Source organism: Sciurus vulgaris (assembly GCF_902686455.1).
Source record: "Sciurus vulgaris genome assembly, chromosome: X".
NCBI lineage: Eukaryota > Metazoa > Chordata > Mammalia > Rodentia > Sciuridae > Sciurus > Sciurus vulgaris.
The window spans coordinates 118,364,231-118,382,641 of record NC_136471.1 but is presented as its reverse complement, the minus strand read 5'-3'; the positions used below and the strand labels follow the sequence as shown (position 1 = coordinate 118,382,641).

Sequence of the window (18,411 nt, the reverse complement as noted above, 5' to 3'; positions counted from 1 at the left end):
CCTGATGTACTGCTCTGAGGGAAATAAAGGCTCAAGACTAGAACCAAAACTGCCCAAGGAAAGGGCAAAGGATTAAAAATCACCTTAGAGTTGATCCAAAACCAAATCAGGATATCCCTTCCAGAGAATAAATGGCTACACATGCTATTAATTTTCTGTTTGTTCAAGTAGGTACAGAAATGATCAATTTTGTGATTTTAAAAAAGTACCACATTCATCTGTTAATTTGACTATGTAAACATGAAATCTAACAGCATTCACCACCTTGGAAATAGAAGTAGATTTAGACTCCAAACTTCAGACTTCAAAGTTATGAATTTGTGCCCTATGATGTGTTCATGGAAATCAAGTTTGGGTTAAGAGTAGTTTAGTTATACATCTGTGGTCTTTGCAAAGTTTCTCCCTTATCAAAGACTTGCTGGTCAACCAACTAATATATCTTTGTAGGGAGTACCTGGTATCCTTGTAACATACCATTCCGGTAAGTGATGAAATCTGCTATCATGTGACCAAACAGTACTTATTTCTACTGGGATCAGACATGACCATCTTTCATCTGCTTTCTCAAAGTGCAAAGAATGAATCACTTGAGATGAAACCATGGAGGCACATTGCCTAGATCTTCTTCTAAGAAAGAACTTGCCATGAAACTGTCAAGAGTGCAGTTAGCTAGCTGGGCACAGTGGTGCTTGCCTGTAATTCCAACTACTTGGGAGGCTGAGGCAGGAAGATTGCAAGTTTGAGGCCAGCTTGGGCAACTTAGTGAGACCCTGTCTCAAAAAATAACAATAAAAAGGGGCTAGGGATGTAGTACCCCTTGGTTCAATCCCCAGTACCACTACTACAAAAAAGAGTGCAGTTAGTTATCAGCACCTTCTTCATCCTATGACTGGCATGGTAAGGGGACTAGGGCCTAGAAATCTCTGCCTAATATAGGGCTCCTATCATGGGCAGTCCTTGCTCCAGTGCTCCCCATGAAATTGGCTGAGACTTTGTCAGAGTGGCATCAAGGTCCAAAGCTCTCCCTGACAAATTCTGCTTTCCACAGCCCACAGTCACATTTCCTTTTACAGATATAAGAGTGACTTTATAGTCTGAAGATTTTCCCTGTCTGGTCCAGCTTCTTCCCCTTTTATTTTTCACAAGTGTCACTCTCCCCAGATAAATCTCTTGCACTCCTGTCTCATCCCCTGCTTCTTCAAGGTCCCCACTGATGAAATATGTATTATCCATTTTCTCTCAGTTTCTGGAAAAAATTATTGATATTGTTTTTTCCATCCCCTCACACCATGATAGAAAACTGAATTTTGCTTTATTATTTAAAACCTCACTATTCCTTTATCCCTCCATTTCAAGGTGCAGAGGTCTGGGTAAGCTGCTTTTCTTGGTATCTTAGGTGATATAAAGTGGAGCCTTGGATTTTTATGTGAAATATGGGATACTTCTTTGGCAAGATACCACACTGAAAAAAGTTATTGTTTAGTCAGTAAACATAGCCCAGCTGGGCCATTGTCTCCCCTTAGAGTCACAGAATTGCACAACTAGAGACCTGAGAAATTTTTTAGCAGTTTTTACTTTCTTTACTTTAGTCAGAACCCATAAGGAAAGTTGTGGACCCTCTTCAGTCAAATTTCAGTTCAGTCATGTCCAGAGCACCATCCATGGACCACAGATTAGAAAGTTGCATTTTAGTCAAGCCAAATCCTAATTTTCAAGAGAAGGAACAAAGAACTAAGAAGTTGAGATGATTGATGCATGATCTTCCAACTCCTGGCTCAGTATGGAGGTATAGGATGGGGTGGGGGAAGATCTGCCCACGTGCCAAGCAGGTTGAAATAAAAAGATGTTGTCAGTGGACATAGATATTGCTGGACTTCCTTTGCTAATTTGTCATTTGAAAGATTATGTTTACCTTCTCTCCCCTGCCTTCACCTGACCCTAACTTTGGAATATTGGGCATCATGCAGCCTCTCTGGCTTCAGTAGTCTCACTTTTAAAACTCTTAGGGGATTGAGCATGAACCAGATAATCATTTACAGTTGGCCCTCTGTATCTGCAGTTCTGTGTAGTTGGATTCAACTATCTGTGGGAAGAAAATATGTTTTAAAAATTGTGCCTGTATGCCTATAATACCAATGATCTGGGGGGCTGAGACAGGAGGATCCCAAGTTTGAGGCCAGCCTGGGCAAGTTAGCAAGACTCAAAATAAAAAAAAAAATAAAAAGTGTTGGTAATACAGCTCAGTGGTAGAGCACCACTTGACTTTAAATCCCCTGTACCATAAAAAATTGCACCTGTAGAACATGTACAGCCTATTTTCTTTTCATTATTCCTTAAACAATATAGTATAACAACTATTTACATAGAATTTACATTGTATTACAAGTAATCTAGAGATGATTTAAAGTATACAGGAAGATGTGTATAGGTTATATGCAAATGCTATGTCATTTTGTATAAGAAACTTGAGCACCCTCAGATGATGATATCCTGGGGGTAGTGGGGTCCTAGATTCCATTGCTTGCAGGATGCCCGGCTATGGGACAGCCGTTAAGCACTTCATGTGTACTATCTCACAACCACACTATGAGGAAGATACTTTCATTAACTCAATTTTATGGATGAGAAAACTGGACCTAAAGGGTTCAGAACCTTATCCAAGGGAGCAAAAATCAGAACTTTCATTTGAGTGGAGAAGCACTGGATAACTCTAGGGCACTTGCTCTGAAGTCCTGCCTCTCCATCTTTACAGAAAATTCTAGCTTTAATACTATATTATTCCATGATTCAACCTTGATACTTCAGTGGGAATTGAGTGCCCTGTGTGTTCCTGGAAGACCTATAATTGCCCACTGAACTGCACTCTTTCTGGTCTTGGCCCAGTGTGGTATAATGACACTTGTCCCTATTTAACAGGGAAGAGTGTGAGGATTAACAAGGTGATGATTGGTAAGTGTTTTGAATCTGTTTAATAAAAGTCTGGTCTTGTGGGCTTCCACATGGGAAAAGAATGATTTTTTAATAGGAGTGAGAAACTGATGAGCACTTAATAGCAAGAAGCATTTTGTTTTTAGATGGCAGTCTCTTAAACCAAGAGCTATCATTTTGTTTAATGATTTCCAACCTGAATAAGCAGTATAACAAGTGAGCCTCAAAATCATTTAGTCAACCAAAAGGCAAACATTTTTGTAACCAGGGGATAGGGGAGCTTTACAACCTTTAAATAATATAATCTTAGAGAACCCCTGCCATCTTACTGACTGGCAGCATAAAATAGGTGGGTTCTAATCATTGTGCTGTGCCAACTGATAGGAGGCATAAATCTAGTTTATTCCTGAGGGTGAAATAAGCTTAGAACCATGTGGTGTGTTTATTTTATTTATGTTTTCAAATGGACTGCAAGGAATTAAAGAATTCAAATGCTCCGAACACCACAATCAAATAATACCCTCTTCTAAAAATGATGTGCTGAGCCCACTGGAGGATACAAACAGAGCCCATGGAAGAGAAGTCAAGTGCAGGGGCCTGGCTTCCTGCAGTTCATGCTCAAAGAGCCAAGAACATGTACGTTAGGCTAGACCTTGGTCTATTAATTCTTATGTCATTTCTCCCTGGAGCATTCATTGCTGCAGACATTTTGACACTCTCCGTGCCCTCATCTCTATTCTCTCTTACCTTCCCTCTCAAGGCAACTTGAACTTTCCCTCATAACCTTATCCATAATTTTTCATGATCATGTGTTAACTTCCACCTCTCCCAGCATACAATCAACTCCACATAATAGACCCAATACTTAATGCACAAAGTGCTCAATAAATATTTGTGGATTTGTGTAATCTTGTGGGGGATGGGGAAGAATGGGTGAAAAGTTTTTCATCATTCTGATCGCTTTGTAAACTTTTAGGTTGACCAGTTAGATTTTGATTTTAGAAATCTGTGCTGCAGAAGTCTGCCTGGGTTCTGGAGTTGATCTGAGAAAGTTCAGAAACATCCCCAGTGCCCTTTTTTATTTTAATCAGCATTACACTTCTTGGCACAGGGAAACCTTCAGCACAACTAGAAAGTCTGTAAAGTTTGTCTTCCCAAGAGCACAGGTTTATAGAATAGTGACAAAACAGTGGGATTTAGAGCCAGAAAGGTGTCAGTTCAAATCTTAGTCCCACTATTTTTTTACTGGCAGTGTGATTTTAAACTTTTTGTGACAGACTTGAAAGTATGCCACTTAGACCTTCTGCTTCCAGAGTGTGATTGAGGGCCAGTCGAGTCTGGGTCTACCACTGCATTTTTATTCAGGTCATGCTGCTCATGTGCTGTTCCCAGCTGATGTCTGTGCACACTCAGGGTACTAACAGGGCTAAGAGATACAGAATTCTTCCAGTGGACCACTTTGGCTTGAGCCAGGGCTGCAGCCCAAGACTCTTCCTTCCCCTTCCTATTTCATCTATTCTCCACAAGGGTCAGACTGACATCAGACTGGCATCTGACATCAGACGGCATCACCATCTGGAGGTGTACCCTTCATCCCCCTGCTCCTTCCCTCTGAGTCCTTCAGGGACATTTCTGCCATATATCTCTTACACATCTAATTCCTTCTTGGCCTGTGTACAGCTAGTTACCTAACCTTTCTATGACTCAAGTTTCCTCACCTGTTAAATGGAGCTAATATTACCTACCTTTAGGGTTGCAGTGAGGGTGAAGTGTAAATAACTTCAGAAAACTGTCTGGTGCCCTGCCATACACAAGCTATTATTAGTTCCCAGCTTTCTGTCTCCATGTTGCCCACTCCTGCTCCTTCCTACTGATATTCTGTCTCTTTTGAAGCGTTTTTTTGTAGCTCTTCTCTTCAGTACCAAGGTATCAATCGTTCCCCCTCCCAATTTGCCTGAATTAATATACTAATGATAGCACTGTTTTAATGTGAATCCTCTGAGAAATAACTCATAAGCAATTCTCACAACAGAACAACTTAAGAAATCAGGAAATGGTGACTTATCTTCAGCACCCTCCTAACTCCTCTTTCTGCTTCTCTTTCTGTTCATCTCCCATCAGTTGTCGCTTTGCTGCCTCCAATAAAAACCCATTGTTAGTGGGGACATGTCATTTGGAGCATGCTTGTGTTTTACTCTGTATCTACTGCCTAGTTTTCTTAATCATAGACCAGGCATGCCTAGGTAACTGGAGGGTGGACAGGTGACACTCCCAGCACCACTGACTCTGGCTGCCTCTCCACTCTGCTCTGAAACTTCCTTTGAAGCACTCCACTCCAAAATGGCAGTCCCCCCTTTGTAGACTGGGTACAAAGTGCTACTGCTTGCACCAGAGCAGTTGACTAATAGAGTGGGGTTTATTTATCTCTCCAAACACAAATACTTAGAGCATAGTACATGGAAGGACCTGTTTGGTAGACAGATGGCCTTCACATAAGCAGGTTGTGGGCAAAGTCCACCCTCTCCTCAAGTGCTGGAGACCTTCAAAATATCTCCTTTAGTGCTCAAACCTCTCTGGACTGGCTTATTGCAACTCACAAATAGACTGATCCCCTAGGACACACCTGGCATTAAATTAACTTGACTTCTGAACTAGGGATAAACTGGGTGTTTAGTTTCATTCTTAAGTGAATTGAGCTTTCTGAACCTTTTGGAACCTCCCTGAAAACCCCCAGCCCCCTTTTCTGTTGCAGTGTTATATGTTTGAGCCACAAGCAGCATCTTTCTGCATCTATAGAGCTCAATAGCATAGGAGATCCTTTACAATGGAATGGTCCCAAAAAGTACAGAAGAGGCTGCCTGGGCTGTTTCTCTGACTTTGATTACACACTATTTCCAAGGCCTTCAGGACCCTCATGCATAGATCACTAGTATAAAACAAAAGAATAATAAGACAGATGATAAATGCTGCTTATTGTAAAAATTCAAACCATGAACAAGCCCAGGTGGCAGATACTGTGGGTGCCCCATCCAAAAACCTTGGCTATCACCATTCCCATGCATACCAGTAATACCTCCTCTAAGCCCCTGACTCCCAGTCTGAGAGCTATCTTGGGCTTGCCAAAGCACAGGGAATAATGAAAGTAAATGCCCCAGGAGTGGTTCTCAGCTTATGATGGCAGAAGCTGGTATGTGACTGACTCTTTCTCTTTTCTGCAGGATAAGAAAATTCTAAGGTAGTGGTAGTCTACACCAGTTTTTAGTTGCCCCAGTTGCCCACAGTGATAACCTCATCACTAACATGTTCTATACTAATTTTCTTCCTTTTCTGTTTCATATTCCCACTTTCCTCCCAGTACTTCCTGGGTGCAACTCTTAGTTAAACTACTTGCCCTCAAATCCTTGTCTCTGGAACTGCTTCTCTGGGAACCCAACTTGGTTTTTGTTCTTTTTTTTTTTAGTTCTGTAAATGTTTTATTATGAAGATACTCAGTCCTTACCAGCTACTTGCCTGATGATGATGGCCAGGACTTTTGCTCAGCTACTATTGCTTCCTGTTGGTATGAATGTGTATCCTCATCCTTTTCTTGATAAACTTGACAGTCCACTTATCCTTGGGGACCTTATACAGCTTCATGGTGTACTACTTGCATGAGGCAAAGCCACAAATTCTCAGATCAAGTCCTGTGTGAATTTGGTGTGCTTGGGGAGGCAGCAGCAAATGGGGCGTCCTCATGTTCTTGGTAACTTTAATGCCCTTTTTGAGACTCATGGTTATGGGGTAGCATGGAGCCATGGCTGCTGTGGTGAAAGGGCAGATTGTCATTGGTGTAGCTTAACTGTGGTAGACAAAGAGTGTTCTAGAAGAAGGAGAAATGCCACATTTGTTGGTGTTATCAAAAGGAGAAACCTTAAATTTTCTGGTTGTTTGATTATTCTTGCCTTATCAGTATATTTTCAAACAGAAGTTCCTTTGTGGTATTATTTAAAGTCACTGGTCCTTTTCTTGAGGATTGGTTTCATTGTAACTGTATACTAGAATCTGTAAGCACATTTAACCAGGCAGAAGAAAAAAAGCAAATGATGAGTCTTATCTCCTCAATTGAGAAATTTCTGTCTTCAAGATAACTTCAGTATTGTTCTTGTCTTGTGACTGTTTGACCTACAAATAGAGGATGAGGACAGTACCAATCCTAGTATCACCTACTAGGTGAGATTCCTTAGAACAAATTAAATACAACAGAAGTTACCATCTTTTCTTCCCTGGCACCAGCGGACCATCTTAACCACTCCTTAAGATATGCACCCCTTACTTTGGAGACCCACATTTTCTTGCATGCAGTACCATTCCTTCAAGAGTCTTTCTGCCCTGTACCTACCTTCCTGTACCTGCCCAACCTCTCCAGTCAGCCCAGCCTGTTCCCTCCTCTAGCTTTTGTTTGTTCCCAGTTCTGATGTGTATCTTCCTGCACCATTTTCACTCATATTTTGTTCATCCTTCTTTCCCAAGAGCCTCCTTTAAGCTATTCCTGACTAGAATGATCTCACCCTGCTTTAAATCCTTGGAACACATTTAGCCCTCACCACAGTTACTTATTTGTCTTTGTAGCTGAGCTCTAATAGCTGTTCACAGGCCAGAACTACTTAAGCACAGAGAAGACAGAAAGCTTATTGGAGGTGACATGGATTTTATTAGGTGGCACCAGGTCCTGTGTCCCAAAACCAGCCCATGGATCTGAGGAGCCTCCTGAACTCTTAACACAGACAATGCTCTTCAGGTCTCCCAGATCTGCCTCCTCTGGTGACAGGCTGGGGAGTGTAAACCTTAATTGGTTTATGGCACAGAGGCAGTAAGGAAGCCTTGGAGAAACTGACTTCTCACTGAGAGGACAGAACTGTATCAGGCTCAGTGAGTTAGCCCATGTCTCTCATGCATTAAAACTTCTGTTCTGACTTCCCAGGCTGAGTCAACACATTCATAATAAGACTTTTATTTTTTTTAAAGAAGCCCACAGTTATTAAGATATATCTCACATAGCATATAACTCACCCACTAAAAGTATACTCACTCACTTAGTATATTCACAGAATTAACTCTGTGATGGTCAGTTTTACATGTCAACATGATTAGGCTATAGTCCCCAGTGATTAAATTCAACACTCCTCTAGGTGTTGCTGTGAAAGCATTGTGTAGAAGTGATCGAAGTTCATAATCAATTGACTTTAAGTATAGGAGATTATCTTGGATCATCAGGGAGGGCCTGATTCAATTAGATGGATGGGTTTAGGAGCAGAGCTGATGTTTCCCAGAAGAAGAAATTCTGTGTGTAGACTGCAGCTTTAGCTCATGTTCAAGAGGTCTAGCCTGTCCTTTCTGACAGCCTGCCCTATGGATTTCACACTTGCCTCACCAGCCCTACAATTGCTTAAGAAAATTCCTGGCAACAGATATCTTTATATCTTCTGCTAACTATATTTTTTTAGTTAAGCCTGATAGAGACCCATTTTTAAATTATAAAAACAAAATTCCATTTGCTAGAGCAGTCTGTTTTTGTTTATTATGAGCTCTTGTAGTCATTTCTCCCTTTGCCATATGTTCTTAGGGTATTTCTACTTGCCTTCTTCTCTCAAGGACTGAGTCCTGGATTGAATCTTTTTTTTTTTTTTTTTGGTAGCAGGAATTGAACCCAGGAGTGCTTAACTACTGAGCCACAGTCCCAGTCCTTTTTAAATATTTTACTTAGAGTCAGGTTCTCACTGAGTTGCTTAGGGCCTTGCTAAGTTGCTGAGGCTGGATTTGAACTCTCAATTCTCCTGCCTTAGCCTCCTGAATTGCTGGGATTATAGACATATGCTACCATGCCTGGCCTGGGTTGAATCTTGACTGTAAGTAGGTAAGAGCAAAGAAATTTTTTATTACTACCAGAACAACTTTTTGGGAGTCTATTCTCAATTTTTCGTTTTGTAATTTTCATTAGAATGTAAATTCCACAGGGGTTAGAATCTTTGTTCTGCTTACTGAATTATATTAAGCATCCAGAACTGTGCCTGACACATAGTAGATATTCACTCATTTGATTTTTTGTCCTCTCCCAAACTCATGTTGAAATTTAATTGCTACTGTAACAATATTGAAAGGTGGGACTTTAAGAGGTAATTAGTTCATAAGGTTTCTGCCCTCTTGAATGGATTAATGCTGTTATCATGGGAGTGAATTCCTTGTGAAAGGACAAGTTTGGCCTCCTTTTCTCCCTCCCACCTTCTTGCCTTCTGCAAAGGGTGACACAACAAGAAGTCCCTCACCAGATGTTGGCCCCTCAATCTTGAACTTATGAGCCTCCAGAACTGTGAGAAATAAATTTCTGTTCATAATAAATTACCTCATCTGTGGTATTCTGTTATAGTAACACAAAGTGGACTGAGACAATATTCAATAAATATTTGTTGGATGAATGGATGTCCACAGTAATGTTGTAGACTGCTTGAAAGTAGGAAAGGGTCTCCTTTTACATCTTCCATAAGAGCCTCACAGTGCTGGACACATAGGAGATGTTTCTGTTAGATTTCAAAAATGATTACAAGTTCTTCCCTTCTCCTAAGAGCTGGAGTCCACTTTATTCCTTAAGTTTGGGATCAGCTATATGAATTGCTTTGGTCAACAGGACATGAATAAATGTGATCCAAGCAGAGACTTAAAAAGTGCTTGAGTATTGGAGTTTGGGTGTGGAACTTGAAGACCACCAGGTGAACAAGACTGAGATAGCTTACCAGAGGGTAAAAGGCTCCATGGAAAAAACTAAGGCATTCCATCCAATATCATCAAATGTGGGAATGAGGTCATTGTAGATCATCCAACCACCTACTAACCTGCAAATTGAACACAGATGCATGAGCCAGCCCAGACCAGATGATCTGCCCAAACTTCCCACCAAATCATTAGCAAATAAAATGTTTGCAGTTTTAGGTCACTAAACTGAGACTATTTGTTACATGGCAATAGAGAACTAATATAGTGCCCAATTAATTCTCAAGTTCAGATAAAGATGTGTCATCTCATTTCTCAATTACTATGTGCCTGCTATATGCCAGGCTTTGTGGTTGGCTTCAAGAGTACGGAGTTTAAAGATGTAGTTCTGTAAAACTCCTTAGATGTGACACCAAAAGCATAAGCAATACAAGGAGAATTAAGCTGGGTTTCATCAAAATTAAATTTTTTTCCAGGTACAAAGGTGCATTCTTGTAATCCAGTGGTTTGGGAGCAGAGGCATGAGGATTGCAAGTTCAAGGCCAGACTGGGCAACTTAGCAAGACCCTGTCTCAAAATAAAAAATAAAAAGGCTTTGTTTTAGTCAGCCTTTTCACTGCTGTGACTAAAGGACCCAATCAGCACAATTGAAGAGGAGAAAAGTTTTATTCAGGGGCTCACAGTTTCAGTAGGCTCCATTCCTTGGGGCTCGAGGTGAGGCTGAACATCATGGTGGTGTGTGTGGCAGAGAGAAGCAGCTCACATCATAATCAGAGAGCAGAGAGAGATTCCACTTGCCAGACACATATACCCCATAGCCACACCCCCAATGAATCACTTCCTCCAGCTATACCCTACTATTTCAGTTACTAGTCAGTTAACCCCTATCATGGGATTAATTCACTGATTGGTATAAGACCATTACCCAATCAGTTCTCCTCCAAAACATCTTGCATTGTCTCACATGTGAGCTTCTGGGGACACCACATCTAAACCATAACAGACTTGGTAGGTAGCTTAGTGGTAAAGCACCCCTGGGGACCCCCTAGTAACAATATTTTTAAACTTTGGGGCTGGGGGCATAGTTCAATAGTATAATGCTTGCCTAGCATGCACAACAAAGTAGACAGGGCTGGGAATGTAGCTCCAGCACTGGAAATTAAGTAAATAATTTTTTTGAATGCTTCAAGGAACACCATCAAAAATGTAAAATATAATTCATGGTTGGGAAAAACTATTTACAAATGATATAATTCAAAGATACAGAAATAGCCAATAAGCACATGAAAAGATGCTCAACATCATTGGTAATCAGGGAAATGCAAATCAAAACAGCATGAGGACTTGAGGACTACAGTTAATAATGTTGTATTGTGTACTGGAAATTTGCTGAGAGAGTAGATTTTAGGTGCTCTTAACACACACAAGTAAATATAACTATGTGATGGATACGTGAATTTGGTTGACTATACTAATAACTTTATTATATATATGTATATCAAAACATGTAGAATTTAAATACAGACAATAAAATAAACATGTATAAAAAAGAAGAAAGAAAAAGCATTATTCTAAATAAATCTTCAATGACACATCACTCAGAACCTACTAGAATGTCTGCAATAAAAAAGACAGTAACAAATATTAATGAGGATGTGGAGAGATTGGAGCCCTTATACACTGCAATGGGCCAGATGTAAAACGGTATATCTGCTTTGAAAATCAATCTGGCTGTTCCTGAAAAGGCTAAACATAGTTACTGTATGATCCCATGATTTCACTCCTAGGTATAGACCTAGGAGAAGTGAAAACATACATCCACACAAAAATTTGTACATGAAGGTTAATACCAACATTATTCATAATAGCCCAAAAGTGGAAACAACCCAAATGTCCATCAACTGATGAATGAATGGACAAGGAAACTGTGCTATATTGATACAATGGGATATTATTTAGTACTAAAAATGATACATGCTACAATGTGAATGACCTTGAAAAGACTCCAGACACACACAAAAAACATAACTGTATGATTCCATTTATAGGAAATCTCCTGAAGAGGCTACTGTATAAAGACACAAATTCAGACAGTCAATAGTAGGTTAGGGGAATGGGGAGTGGTTGCTAATGAGCATGGGGTTTCTCTTTGGAGTAATAATATTCTAAAGTTGGATTTTGGTGATAGTTGCACAACTCTGTGAATATACTGAAAAACAGAATTTTACCCTTAAAGTAGATGAATTGTATGGTATATGAATTATATCTCAATAAAGCTGTTTTTACAAAGTTCAGCCTCTTGTCCAAGGGTGAACAATTATTTTTGAACAATAGCTGAGGTTTCATCTCCACACTCTCTTTCTGTTTAACTTTCTATCTCAAATATGCTTAATATGATTATTTATTTTAAACAGTTCAGCAACTCAGGAGGCTAAGCAGGATCACAAGTTTGAGGACAGCCTCAGCAACTTAGTGAGGACCTAAGCAACCTAGTGAGACCCTATCTCAAAATAAAAATAAAAAGGGCTGGGGATATGCTCAGTGGTTAGCAACCCTGTGTTCAATTCCTGGTTTTAAACCAAACCAAACAAAATATCAGTGTGCCCCAGCTATTTGGGTAACTGAGGGTGGGAGGATCACTTGAACCCATGAGTTCAGGACCATCCTGGATGATATAGTGAAACCCTACCTCAGAAAAAGTGTGCAAAGGAAAAAGCTTAGGAATATGTAACATGCGACACACTTTTTAAACTTTAAAATAGATTGTAAGCACTTTTCTGTGTCATGTCATGATCCTTAACAACATACAAATTTTAATAGCTACCTAATATTCCATTGCATGGCTGAACCTTAATTTATTTAACCAAGTTTTTTTTTATTTGGATGATCTAACATGGGGCTATTAATAAACTCACTGCTATGAAGAGGCCAGTGAATTGTTTAAAAAATTTTTTTGACAGCATCTGGGGTCATTTTTCAGTGATCAATGTAGGGTCTCTTGTTTCAAAACTTTTTACTAAAGCACAATGTACATATGTCAGAGTGCACATATGGTAAGTGGACACATTTTCATGAACATTCAACTCCAGAAACAACATGATTGACACTTCTGAGGCCCCCTTTGTGCCCCCTGCTGGCCAGGTCTTTTTTTTCTTTTTCAAATGAATATCAGCTGTCAACATTTCAAATTGGCAAATCCAACACTTCGTTTTGAAGCAGTCAATAAAGACCTCACAGGTGCCACTTAATTTGTATTGCTGGCTCTCTATTCTCTGTGTCTTGACTCTCCCACTTTCAGTGCTCTGATATCTGGTAACTTTAACCCTCACTTGGGTGTCAACTTTACCATTTGCCTAGTAGCTTCAGTAACTGAGTAGGTGGCAGAGGAAGGCTGGCCTTGGTGAGGGGCCTGACCAGGTATGTGGTACCCTCTCCCTGGCCACACACACCTGGTGGAAGCTGGTAAGGAGGGTCTGCCTAAGCAGTTGGGAACAAGGGCCAGGTGTCCTAAACTCTTGGATCCCAAAGTTGGTGACAAGTTGAAATTCGTGGAGAACAGAAACTGTAATGATGTCTGGGACCTACCTCCAGAGATTCTGTTTGAATTGGCCTGAGGTACAACATAAGACATGAGATTTCTTAAATACCCCAGTGATTCTAACGTGCAGTCAAGGTTGGGAACCATTGTTTTCAATTCAGAGTTTCCTTGTTTTTTGTGGGTGTGCTACTCAGTGTCAACTGAGGATTAAATGCCGTGTCTCATTGACTCCATAATATTTGTATAACTCGTGCCAACTTTTTCTTGACTTTCCTTAGAGGGCCTTTGTAACACTGTTGTGTCAATATCTCAGTCTCTTCATAGATTAAGGTGAGAATCTCTAAGATGGTTGTGGATAGAATGGGTCATTTAGCCTGAGTGGGAATTAAGATGATTTCAAACAATAATGAGTTGTAAAAACTACTCCTTAATGATATTTGGTGTGCTTTTCTACCTCTCTTGTAGACTGTATGCCTTGACAAAATAGTGTGCTTATTATGGAAGAAATGATGGTTTCAGATGTGTAAATTACATGAGAGGTTTGCAAAGTGATCATGTATGACCCATCTGAATTGTTCCCTGGCTGTTTCCTGCAGAGGATATGAGACTTTGCTAGAGAGTACTCTGTGGATGGGGATGGGGGATGGTCTCCCAAACAGGGGACCAGACAGCAGAGTTAAAAGATGATTTAAAATTTCTTTTATAAGTTACCTTCAAGAAGAAGGGAATGCCTGTTTTTTGAGGCCAAATAAATGGGTTGAACAGAAATCAGACTTAAAACCAAAAAGGAAGAGAAAGGACAACAAACAATGAAGGCAGAGGCACAGGTAAGACAATACCTCCTGACTCCCTGGAAAATGTAAGGCTCTTCCCAGTGATACTCTTCAAAAAATTCACATGAGAAAGCTGATGCATGGGCTGGAGTTCCCAGGAACCCTATCTTTTCCTTAGGAGTGTTGGTAGATACTGGCTAGGAGTTCTGCTCCAATAGAGCTCGGAGTCGATGATACATTTTACCACGTGATTTCAAAGCAGTGGTGGGTTCTCTCTTATATTTATATAACCAACAGAAAGAACCTATTTTAGAGAAAACAGGCAAAGAAGGGAGCAGAGGGTAGTAATTTCATAGCCTGCTCTGTAATTTAGTCGGGTATTCTTTGCTGAAAGAGAAAATAGTCCCTGTGTTAACACACAGCTGAGAATTGAGAGAAGGAAGGATCAAGCAATGTGAGTCCTGGTCCCAGAATTCTCAGTGTATTTGATAGGGAGGAAAAACTTTTTAGCATCATAGAAAGACACTGGTTATTTGTGGAGGAGACAGATGTACAGATTAAGATAAAAATGGAGGTGGATGGATGGATAGATAGATAGAATGGTGAGCACTGCAATAATAGGGTGACAGGAAATAAGAGTGTTGGCTAACAGCGTGGGCTTTGAAGTCAGAGTGTGCCTGGGATTGAGTAGCTGCTGCCACTGACTAGTAAGTAACTTTGGGCAGGTAATGTAACCTGGCCTCATTTGTAAAATGGGTTAATACAATACATACCTCATGGAACCTGGCACAAAGTAAGACAATAAACACTGGATTTTATTTTGTTACAACATTATCAATAGTATAACTTCCCAGAATATTACATGGGTACAGATGAGAATTTTCTATTCCAACCTGAGTTTATAAAACAGACTCATCCCCAAGTGCAGGGGAAGTAGTTGCCTGGCATGAATTTTAGCTGATGAATAAGAATTAACATGAGAGGAGGGAGATAGTATTTCCTTTCTAGGTAGAGGAGAGGAGTCTGTAGGTTAGGTGTGTGGAAGAGAAGTTTTTAAGTGATTTTGCATTTTTTGACTCACAATTGCTTCCATGTTTGAAAAATTGAAAACATATTTAAAGCATATATGGAAACCACAATTTTTTTCAGTGTATCAAAAGTGGCCTCAGTAAGGAGGTTCAAGAACATCTTACAATGTCTAGAGACCACATTTTGTAAATTTTATTAGTCTTTTTTCTGTTGCTATATCAATATACCGGAGGTTGGGTATTTTATAAAAAATAAAGAGATTTGTTTTGCTCACAGTTTTGAAGATGTGAGAGCCTCTGCTCAGCTCTAGTTATGGAGCTCCTGACTATCTCACAATATGGTGGATGGCATCATGGTGGGAGAGAATGTGAGAGGGTGAGATCACACAGTGAGATAGGAAGCCTGAGAGGGATTCAGTGGCCAGGCTGGTCTTTTATAACTATCTGTTTTCCCCAAAACTCACTCACTCCATGATAGCAGCATTAATCCTTTCCAAGGGTAGTATTCTCAAGGATATAACTACCTTCAGCAGGCCCCACCTCTTAAAGCTTCCACTATCTCTACACCACCACATTAGAGACAAAGTTTCCAGCAGGAGAATATTTGAGGGGCAAACCATAGCAAAAATCATTGCTGATGTCTGCTGTGTTCCTGGGCCCAGGCCCTGCTTCCCTTCAACAATTCTATCTAGATGGAGAATCACTAAAGTTTTCCAAAACAGAGAACCATGATAGAAATGATTATTCTGCACATATTTCAATTTATTTTCAGTGTGCCATTATGTATAGAAGGCTAGAGGAACAGAAAAACTACATTTCCCAGTCGCAGCTGTGTAATTTAAGCTCCACCAATCAGATGCAGTCATTTGAGAAATTTGGAATTTACTTATTTAAGTGGGGAAAGAGGAATGGTAAGTTATTTCTGTTTTGCAGGTGTAGGTTACAATAGGCCTGGGGTGACTGTGAAGTCAGTGGTTCCAGTGGTCGCTTCCTGATCCCCAGATTATGTCTGAGGCAATGATACTTGAACCAGCTATAGAGAGGGTACCTTCCTGATTTGCCCATACAACTCTTTCCTGAGGGTGGTGGCTTGCTGTCAGGAGAACCTAGTTGGCACATGTCTGGTGTCTGCTGTATTTTAGACTTATGTCCTACTGACTTTCCTTCAACAGTGTGATCCAGTGCAGGGGGCCAACCCCATTTTCCTTATTGCCTTTCACCCTGGCCTATGGCCCTCCATTGGAGTCATCTGAATCACTGAGCTGAATCACAGAATTGGAGTCTTAGTTATTTTTGTTCCAGAAGGTACCTGGGTTTCTTATACAGCTTCCCAACCCTCTCTACCTCTGTGTGAATCTGACCATTCTCTGCCTTTAAGCTTTTTATTGTTTAGCTTAAAGGAAATTTACCTTCCCAGACATCTTGCAACAAAGTGATGCCACTTTCAGGGGGTACAGCAGTGTAGCTTTGCAGTGGGGATGCTGCTACAGCTGGCCAAATGATCTAGGTAAACTAACTGAAATGAAGAGGCAGGGGATTTCAGATAACTTGTGAAGGAAGTAAGTTTAAGCAAGAGTTAGATGTTGTCTGAAATGGAAAGAATAATTCTTTAGGATCCTGAACCAAACACTTATAGAGAAGAGAGATACAGAGTATACTGTAGCACTGACCTGGGGTGGAGTGGGCAATAACAGGCTGGGATAGGATTGGGGGATAGTTTCTTCCAGTCCTAGACAGATTTCCCACGTGCAGTATTGGGCTGTGTCTTGCACATGGATACCTGGCAGAGGGAACCCAGAGGAGCTAAAATCCAGCCTGTGCCCCACTTGCCAAGCTATGAATCCCAGCATGGGGCTACATGCTCCTGGAGGAAGGGGCACTTTTAAAAGTCCTCATTAAGGACAAGCAGGAACAGGCTTAGTTTCAGATGATTGATAGAGAGGAAAGACCCCAAAACAGCCAGTTTCAAAGCTTCCTGACACCCAGAAGGGTGTGATCTCTCCCACACTTTGAGCTATGAAGGGCACAGATGTGTGCAGAGCTGTTAGCCCAGCCCTCTCCAGCTCTGCATGAGACAGCAATTTGACCTTTTATTATAAAACTGCACAGAATGAGCAAGATGGCATTGGCTCTGCTATTGCTTCCTCTGCCAAGAGTTTTCATGCCATAAACTGCATGTAACAAACTGTGAAATCATTCTTTGGACTTTGAAAATTGCTTAGGAAAGAATACTTCATCTCAAGAGAGGATGTGGGAAGACGAGGGGTGGAGAAAAAAAACAGGAGGAGACAAAGTCCTCTGGGAACAGAAACCACCAGTTTCCATTCTAGAGTGACTAACTGCATTTGTCTTTTGTTCTTTGCCCAGGGAACATGTTTGACAAGTATAAGACTGGATCAGGTTGTTTGTAGAAATGCATTGAAGATACCAGGCCCTTCTGCTATAATAGGACTCCAGTCCCTGTTTTCAACTGTCCTGAACCACATCCATGAAGAACAGATTACAAGTCAGACCAAAAGAAGTCCCTTTGACACAGGCTCCCACCCTGCCGTTAACCAGGTACAACCTCCAGGAAGGCAGTACACCAAGGAAGCCTGTGTTGATAGCATGGGCACAGCCCCTGTATTAGGGTAGGAACAATGAACATACACTCAAAAGAAGATGGGAGATAGAAAGTCAGCCTTAAGGAATTTCAAACATAAATGTAATTCACCAAAACTATCCAAGAAGAAAAAGACTAACGCAAACTAAAGCCCCATACCCAGGCCTGTTCTTGCCATCGATAACAGATGCTTTGGTGCCCCACTCACAGCCTTCAGCAGGTACCGTTTTCATACTTACTGACCCAATCTCCAACAGTCAGCAACTACTACTCTTTGCCTTGAGACCTTCTGTAGACACCAGAATAGCCCTCAAACAGTGCCCTTACTTCTCATGTGAAACTCTAACTTGTCACCTAGAATTTCCCAACACCATTAAGCTGCACTTGCCCAGGATGCTAACTTGTTTGACAACACATCCTTAAGTGGCTTCCTTCCATTCTCTTCCTTGTCTCACTTCCCCACTGCTCCAGTGATGTTTCCTGAAATCTCCCAAATAAACTACTTGCACTACTACTACTTGATGTAAGTAGTACATTTTGCATAATCCAAACCATCACGTCCTTCAACCTTTATCTATTTTTTAAAAATGTTCTGTCTTCCCTTGTTTAACAGGTTTAGTTTTCCTTGAAATCATTCATTTTGAAAGTCAATACAAAGTTGGGGTGGCTTCTCATCCAAACAACATGTATGCTACAAGGCATATTATCCAAGTTTTAAAGATCCTTTTGTGTTTGTAAGATACTTTCCCAATTCTTTGGTAGACTGGAATTTATTGTATTAGGTATTTGTTCTGATAT

The 18,411-nt window shown here is 40.6% G+C and overlaps 1 protein-coding gene across 1 annotated transcript in view; it reads left to right on the top strand.

The window, feature by feature from the left end:
* Positions 1 to 18,068, top strand: part of LOC306650725 (uncharacterized protein) — a 32,994-nt gene extending 14,926 nt beyond the window's left edge. The window contains exon 3 of the mRNA XM_079122981.1: positions 17,379 to 18,068. Within this exon, the coding sequence (XP_078979107.1) occupies positions 17,379 to 17,645 (267 nt within the window). The 3' untranslated portion in view covers positions 17,646 to 18,068. The remainder of the gene's footprint in view (positions 1 to 17,378) is intronic.
* Positions 18,069 to 18,411: the final 343 nt, after the last annotated feature.